Consider the following 8,612-nt stretch of genomic DNA (forward strand, 5'->3'; position numbering starts at 1 on the left):
CATAACAAGCTACTGTTATAATCATGCTAGCATTTATGAATTTTATGAATTATTAATTAGTATATATATGGAAAAATTAAACATAAATTACTAATTTTATATATACTCATAGCATAAAAGTATAACTATGTACTCATAGTAATTTTACAAATAATCACTGTCCTTTCTTTATGATAAAATATATCCATTTATATATGGTTTCAATTATTTGTTTCTGTTTCTATGATTATTGAAGTTTTTCTGTTTTTATGATGCTCCAGTATAATAGAAGAAGAAAAAAAATGGTGTTACAGATTTGAAAGGTTATTGGTGTTACAGAGGTGCTTGCACCTTATTCCTCATTTGAATTTTAGTGTATTGGTGGTTTATAAATGATTCTCTTTGATTGCATCTATTCTCATGTTAAAAAGATAATAATTGTTGTTCAGTCAACTAACTCTATCATCATATATGGCTTAATTAGAATTCTATCTTTGTTTATGAATGGAGAAAGAAAATAAAATGTTTTATCTACTTGTTTTCGAAAGTTGAGAGAACATTTAGTCTATTCTGTCTAGACTCTTGGAGGAACTATTTCTAGTGCTTATAGGTTGGAAGTTTTGTTGGCACAAGTTTCCTTTTCAAACATGCTATGAAATAATTAGCTAGTTGCTTTAAGCTAATATATTTTTTTGTAGTTGATTGGAGTAAATGACATACATACATGGTATTGATTTCTATTTTTGGGTATCAATTGAGTTATGTATATATATTTATGGTTTTAACAGATTAATATTTTCAGTGACCTTGATGTATATATATAGTCTCTTCTGATTCAAATTCTTCTAATCTATTTTGCAGCCACAACTTGAGAGTGGGGATAAAAGTAAGTGTTCTATGTTACCACTTTTATGGTTATATGTTTTTGTTGTTGTGTCTTCGATATATGGTTTCTGTTGCATTGTTCAGTTATAATGCCTCCCTCGGCCCTTGACTGTCTCGGTTAGTGTTTTTAGATACTTCAATTTTTTTTAAAGCTACCATTTGAATCAAATTGAAGTTGTTAACATTAAAACAATTCTGCAGCATCTCTACATATAGATTATCCAATGTTGTTTGAGCTTCGAAATGACCCTGCTGAGAGGGTCTATCATTGTGGGGTGTTAGAGTTCAGAGCAGAGGAAGACATGATCTATATGCCTTATTGGGTAGGGGATTGATTATTTCTGTGTTATATTTGACCTGTAGAAATTTATCTAGTCTATTTTGTCTATCCATCGTATGTTGATGATTTTTTCTTATTAGAATTTATGCTCTCCAAATTAGATGATGGAAAATATGCTCTTACAAGAAAGAGACTTTGTGCGTGTGAAGAATGTGACTCTTCCGAATGGGACATGTGTTAAATTGCAACCCCATACAAAGGACATTTTGGACATTTCAAACCCAAAAGCTATGTGAGTCGCTGATCTTTATGTAATTTAAGTTTGTTATGTTGTTTTAGTGTTTCTCAACTAACCTATTTAAAATTTCACTTTCCCATTTTATTCAAAATTTCATGGCATTTCCTTACACGTTTATCTGCATCAAGTGTGCATTCATAATCATGGAGTTTTATCATTTCATATATTTTTTGAGTTCTTTCTTCTTTGAATTAAATTTGAAGTGGAGAGACACTATATAAATACGTGTCTTTTTATTGATATATATATATATAGTGTCTCTTCGCACATTAAGAGAAAGATTGGGAGGAATGAAAAAAGTTACCAGTAGAAAATAGTCAAATGCCCTGGTTAAACTTCATTGGTAGAGTGCAACTTTTATATCATAAGGATGATGATGGAGTATTGATTTCATGGGACACTCATCTGATGGCTAACTACTAATGTAAGTATATTTACAATAATTGAATTACAATTCTACTCAATTAATTTCTAACTTAATTTTTTATTTTGTTTTTTGTTGTGTGGTGGGAAGAAACTCTAAATGAATAGGCAGTTAAGCTCCTTAAGCGGATGAGTCAAAGCTAGGGTAACTTTTGAAATTAGAATTTAAAAACAAACTAATTATAGTTAAGGCATGCACTTATATAGTTAAGGCAAGGATTTTTACATAGTTTTTTTTTTTTTTTGCAAGAATGTATTTACATTTTAATCTTGTAAGGATATTTACATGGTTAAGACAAAGATGTATTTACATAGTTAAGACAAGAATTATACATTTTATTCTTGTAAGTTTAACTTTATAATATACTAAATTATGTTGATTTTGTATGCTGGGTGATTTTGTTTGGATTATAATGTAATTATACAAGAAATTTTGAATGAATATGGAGATTTAAAACATGGAAAAAATTTCCCATTTTCTGTGTGTGGTACATCAATTCAAAACATTATGTCATCTCATGTATCACATGACACAACGTTTGCTTAAAATATGTTGTCTCATGTTACAACAGTTGCTAATAAACTGTCGTATCATATACTGCATGAGACGATTTTTTCACAATAACTGTCGTCCTTTGTCATACATAAGACGACAGTTTTATTTGAATTGTCGTCTCTTGCTAGTACATGACACTACAATGCATGGTACAACATTATCAGAACTGTTGTATAAACATTCTTACCCCAGTTTAAAACTGTGGTACCGCGTCAATTTTTTAGAAGTGATTGATTGGACCACAACATCGCTGTGTACAAGCTCCAAAGGTTCTTTAGCTATATTTCCTTTCGTTGAGAAATGACGTTTGGTCATTTTGCCTTCTAGACAAGATTCTCAAATCGGAAGAGTTCCAACTTGTAGTTCTCTCCAAGGTCCATCTTTTGTTAACCGGTTTATCCTGTCTAGACTTATATGACCAAGTCTAAGATGCCAAAGTTATGTGGCATCCTCCTTTGAATCTTTTTGTCTTTTGTTCTTGTGGTTTTGTTACTTTAAACAATTCTGAGTTATTAAGCGTTCGTTCATTAGGTTTGAGCATCTAGAGTCTGTTTGTATGTTCTACTTGACAAATTTTGAAACCATACTTCGAAATAATAATTGCATTATTACTAATATAAATATCAAAAGATTGTTCATGCAACATAAATAAAGAAACTAAATTTATAGAAAATCCCGGAATAAAATAAACATTGTCCAAAACAAGATAATTGTTCCCAAATTGTAAACAGACTGTTCCTTTTGCTTTAGCTGAAACGAGCGCTCCACTTCCAACTTGCATGGTCCCCTCGCCATCAGCCAGCTCCCTTGATGACTCAAGTATCTGCATAGAAGAACAAACATGGTTAGTGGCTCCTAAATCTAAAACCTAGGATGACATATCGTCTTCCACTACACAAGCTTCAAGTACAAGTAAATAGGATTTACCATTCTTTTTCAGCTCCAACAGATACTTTTTACAATTTCTCTTTCAGTGACCTTCAACTCCACAGTGGAAACATTTTCCTTTTAGTTCTTTCTTCTTGGAGTTATTGTCATTCTTGTTCTCCTTGGCTTTTGATGTCTTCTTGCTTTTCTTGGACTTCTTGCCCATTCCTTTGTCCTTATCATTGCTCTTCTTCCTCTTCTTGGACTTATCCTCAGAGTTTGAAGGTTTCTCCTCTACCACATTTTCCTCAGCCAATTTTGTAATGGATTTGTTAAGAGACTCAAATGTCTGGAGTTCATTCAATAGTTGGGTCATGTTAAATTCCAACTTATTTATAATATAGTTGGCAGTGAACGCAGAAAAGGCAGGAGTGAGCGATTCAAGTATGATGCTTACTTGTGTACGCTCATCAATGATGGCCCCATGTATTTATACTTCATGCATCACATTAATCATGCTTAAAACATGTTTACATACAGAAACACATTTCTTCATCTTAGTAGTCATGTAGGTTCTAGTAGCCTTATGTCTACTTTGATCAGATTGCTGTCCAAACATGGCTTGTAGAGAATCAATTATCTCAAACGCAATTTCCATGGGTTCATGCTTTGTTCTCAGAACAACATTCATGCTCACAAGCATGTAATACTTTAACTTGTTGTTGGATTGAATCCTGGTATCATACTTGTCCCGAACATTCTTCAAGGCATTGGCAGCGGACTCTTCAGGACATTCCTCAGTTATGACAAATTTATGGTTCTCACATATTAACATAAGATTCAAGTTTGATTTCCATCTTATAAAATTATCACCATTAAGTTTTTCAAGTGAAAGTAATGCAGTTATAGGATTGCCACCGTTCGACATTACTGAAAGAAATAAAATACAATAATATTACTATTTGAAAAATACTAATTATTCAGAAAGTAAATATGATGCATGAACGCAACAATTAAAACACATAAATAAACATTTACTTTTCCACGATAAAACTACCCAGCAAATAAAGTGCTGCCTTAGGGTTGGTCAAGTTAAATTCGGATAGCTTATAAGACAATCTTATCTTTATAATTTAAAGCTCAAAATAACTCTTTATTTTCTCTTTTAAAAATAAAGTACCACTGGTTTGGTCAAGATGCAATTATCCATTGCAAAAGCTTAATTGCGTCTTTGTAAGTGTAATCCATTATTTCGGAATTCATGACTTAACTTAGAGAGTTCCGCCTTAGGGTCGGTCAAGCCTAAAATACATTACTCTTTCCTATCTTCGTAAGAAGCCAACCTTGGTATTAATATGTCTAGATACCTTCCTTAGGGGGACGGAAACAAAACTGCCTCGAGGCCCTATTCATATCTCATGATGTTGTACTAATAATGGAGACCATAAGTCACATTGATATGTTCACCTTCTCTCACTTACTATTTTAGAAATAATGTGTTTTATTAAACTAATCAATTAATTCCAAATTAATTACTAGTTTATTAATAAAATATGAATGCAACTGTTGACCCTGATTTTGGTCAACTGACACGGAGTCAAAATTGCTTGATGTGGACAGAAATGTTGAGATGAGAATAATGACAAAAACAATAAAACACACAGGAATTTATAATGGTTCGGCCCCAGAATCTGGTAATAACCTACGTCCACTTGAGCTGCTATTGATATAAGATTCAAATGAGTGATCAAAGAACTAGGGTTCAATGAGTTTCACAAACCTCTGAAGAACAATACAATATGTCGAAAGTGATAGCTCTAATACACTTGTAAAACTCTAATCTCCAATAATTAGAAAGCCAAAAGTCCCTTCCTTGAGCTATCTTTCTCTATTTATAGGCTCAAAGAAGATTACATTAATTTGTTACAGATATTATTTCCTAAATAATCGGATACTCAGGAAATCATGGGAGATAATTTCGGATATGATTATAACTGCATAAGATTTTCTCCAAATGTAGCGAGTATACGACCAGGCTGGTCGTATATAAAGATTGAGCATTGCGCCATAGACATCTCTCTGGTCGATGGTCGAACAAGACTCCTGCCAGATGTCAGCCACGTGTATTAAACGTTTGCCATGTCATCCATGCCTGTTTTTTGGATAACAGTAACTAATTACAAAATACATTTAATTATAAAAAAGTCTGTTTCTACAATTAATGTGATCTAGATAATTACCCATTACATTCATCTAGCTTTACTAAAATATTTTTTAAATAAAGTTGGTTATCTTAAAGGCATATAACAACTATTGTCTTATTATGGTGTGAGTTACCAAGTTGTAACTAATTTAATACTTAGCAGTTTACATGCAATTGATTTCTCCAAACAATTCACATAAACAATTAGGACAATCCTAAATAATCATGTTTCTAAAAGATGCATGATTAATGAAAATTGTGTGGGGTTTCATGAATGACATATAATTTACTAATGCATGATCATGTTATCAATCAAACATTTATTTATATAAATAAATAAACAATAAATGATGAATTGGGCGTTGTTGGGAATTTCTAAATTTACAACCTTTGAAAAAATATAAATAAAATTTCAAAATTAGCGTATGACTTGTTTTCAAGACTCCAATAATGCTTCTCCTTTATTTTAGGCTTTCTTGCAAATCTGTAGGAATTTGTTAGGCTCACCTAATTAATTAGAAATTAACTTTCCAATTAATTTATTTAATTAAAACTAACTTTTAATTAAATAATTATTTATGTCATATTTTTAATCTAGTTGAATTTAAATAATTAAATAATCAAATTCAAAAAATTATTTAAAATTAAGATAAAATCTTAACCAACTAAAAGATATTTCATTTTTCTAATAAAAATAAAATCAGATGATTAAACTTTTAAATTCAAACAATTTAAAAATTAATTAAATAAAAGATTAATAACACAAAAATAGGATCTAGATTTGGGCACCAAGATTGGTGCCCTAGACCACTAGGGGCGGCGACACAGGAGCCTCAAGTGCTCGGGATGGTGGCTATTGCATGCAGTAGGGGCGCGCACAGCAGGGGCTCGGGTAGGCAGGGGGTCACGGGGCTGGTTCGTGGTGCGCGTGCGCAAGCCAGAGACTCGGGCAAGCATGGGCGCATGCAACAGGTGGCTGCCTCGGCTCGCAGGACCGCGCGCAGGTGCGCAGAAGTGGGGTGTGGGCTGGTGTGCGGGCGCAGGGACACGGGCTGGGCGATGCACACGGCTGGCTGGAGAGGGCTCGAGTTGCTTGCTTGGATGGCAGCTCGAGCCCTCCTTTTCTCTTGTGTGCATATTTTTTTTAATTAGATATTTCAAAAATAAAATTTACAAGAGAAAAAACCATATGCCCTTTATGTTCGGAGTATGTCCTAAAAGCATGTAAAAGACATTTATTATTTCGATGAATCAATAAATACAATGGTTTATTATTGTTATATTTAGATTATTAAATTATTGTTTGAATAATTTTGTAAATATCAGAAAAATTCCATATTCATTATTGAGGATGTGATCTTGTATTAGTACGAGAGAATTAAGATCACGTGAATGAATAAAAATAGTCAATAACAACAAATTGAAGTTATGGAATTCTTTAATTGGGGTTGTAAGTGCGGTTTGCTGAGTATCATGATGATACAAATAATCTAGATTCAGATTATTGATGTGGTAAGATATCTCGGTAAATGTGCTTTATATAATATGATTATATATGACATGGACCGATATGAATAAAAGTCTTTATCCAAAAACCATTTATTAATAAAGACTTGTAATTCATATCATAACTGATGATCATTTATAGATCAACCTAAATTCTGAGTATTCATGAACTCCTGTTCATGTTTATTAAATCTTTTGATTCATTCGTTAATGTCTCTTCATAGAATGAGACTAATGACTTTTGTTTTGGAGATTTAATATCATGGATGACTGGGAACATGTATCAACAATACAGAATCTCATCTTTCATAACGGATCGTATATTAGTTCCCTTAAGGGTTAATTCTGGAACTGAATGATTTTGAGATTAAATCTATAATTGGATTATAGATTAATTATTCACTAGTGAATTAATGGTACTTAAGGAATAAGAAGTAAATTAGAAAGGTAAAATGGTAATTATTCCATTCTAATTTATGAACTAATTAATTAGAGGGTTGAACTATTGTAAGATGGTTATATCAATGGACGCCTTAGAATAAGATTTCTGTAAAAGTATATCTATAACATATAGAGTGCAATTCTGAATTTATAGTGGAGAAATATTAGAATTAATAAATTAACTATTATAATTAAAGAGTTTAATTATTTAATTACAATTTATTGGAGCTTAATGTTATAGGTCCATGGTCCCCGAAATGGCTCAAACAAACACTGACAAAGGTAAATACAAAAATAGGCAAAAATGACTTATTTGATAAGTAAAATATTTTTCTATGCACTAAGCATAATTATTGTATAATTATGTGTAATTAATTAATTATTTGATTTAACAAAAATATAATTAATTTTGAATTAATTTATTTTTTGGATTTTTGGTATTTAAATAATAAGAAAAAAAAATGGGAGAAATCACATGCCTTCCTTGGCATGTGGTACACGTGTAGCACAATGCTTAGTCATTGTGCTACACACATAAGAAGCTCTTGGTAGTTTCTTGGTTCCACAATTTTAGTTATTTAAATATTAAATAAATAATGAGATATTGTAATATGATTAAAATATTATTATTTAATCAAATCTGATAACTGATTAGTTATTTTCAAATTGTTTAAAATAACTAATATTTTATTTTTAATATATTGGATATATTAAATATAGGATATCAGAACGATACTTTTCAAGGATAGAAAAATATCATGAAATCTCTCTGAGAGAAAGAGAACAGTGCTACAAGCATAGGTCAATGTTCTTCAAAACTTAGGTCCAAACTTTATCAGATCTCATGTGTTGAGAACATCTGATAAATAGATTTTGCCTATTATTTTGTATAGCGAGCCCACACTCGTTCTTTGTGTGCTGAGAACATTTTGGAAGATCTTGGTGTGAGATCTCAAGGATTTTTTCCATACAAAAAGATAGCAGCAAGGAAGGACCTGAGATAATTTTCTATTATTATATTTGATTCAATATATATATGTATGTGAAGAAGTAGATCTAGAAATCTTGTGGGGTTAAATTAACAATTTTGATTGTTGTTCCGCTGCGTATAATCTCTGATTTGATCTATAAAAACCAACACTTTATGGCTTACACAAGATCTAGAAACTCAAAT

At 31.5% G+C, this 8,612-nt stretch overlaps 1 protein-coding gene across 3 annotated transcripts; it reads left to right on the forward strand.

Moving 5' to 3' along the window:
• The first annotated feature begins 190 nt into the window (after positions 1-190).
• On the forward strand, positions 191-1,690 carry LOC133804280 (uncharacterized). Of its 3 annotated transcripts, XR_009878397.1 has the most exons (4): positions 191-865; positions 949-981; positions 1,066-1,187; positions 1,285-1,690. XR_009878397.1 is itself a non-coding variant. In XM_062242431.1 (3 exons), exons 1-3 carry the CDS (start codon positions 891-893, stop codon positions 1,438-1,440), a joined length of 348 nt encoding a protein of 115 aa, XP_062098415.1. In that variant the 5' UTR covers positions 191-890; the 3' UTR covers positions 1,441-1,690. The 3 variants fall into 3 exon arrangements, 1 of the variants encoding a protein (XP_062098415.1); XR_009878398.1 differs by lacking the exon at positions 1,066-1,187 and having other exon boundaries at positions 1,306-1,690; XM_062242431.1 differs by having other exon boundaries at positions 191-981; positions 1,306-1,690.
• Positions 1,691-8,612: the final 6,922 nt, after the last annotated feature.

Source organism: Humulus lupulus, chromosome X, assembly GCF_963169125.1.
Source record: "Humulus lupulus chromosome X, drHumLupu1.1, whole genome shotgun sequence".
In the NCBI taxonomy this organism is placed as follows: Eukaryota; Viridiplantae; Streptophyta; class Magnoliopsida; order Rosales; family Cannabaceae; genus Humulus; species Humulus lupulus.

Bases quoted from the DNA above. Each gene is read 5' to 3' on its own strand.
- LOC133804280 (XM_062242431.1), top strand. From the start codon at position 891: ATGGTTATATGTTTTTGTTGTTGTGTCTTCGATATATGGTTTCTGTTG. The intron at 982-1,065 runs GTTAGTGTTTTT...ACAATTCTGCAG, and splicing joins CTCGGCCCTTGACTGTCTCG to CATCTCTACATATAGATTAT. The intron at 1,188-1,305 runs GTAGGGGATTGA...TCTCCAAATTAG, and splicing joins TGATCTATATGCCTTATTGG to ATGATGGAAAATATGCTCTT.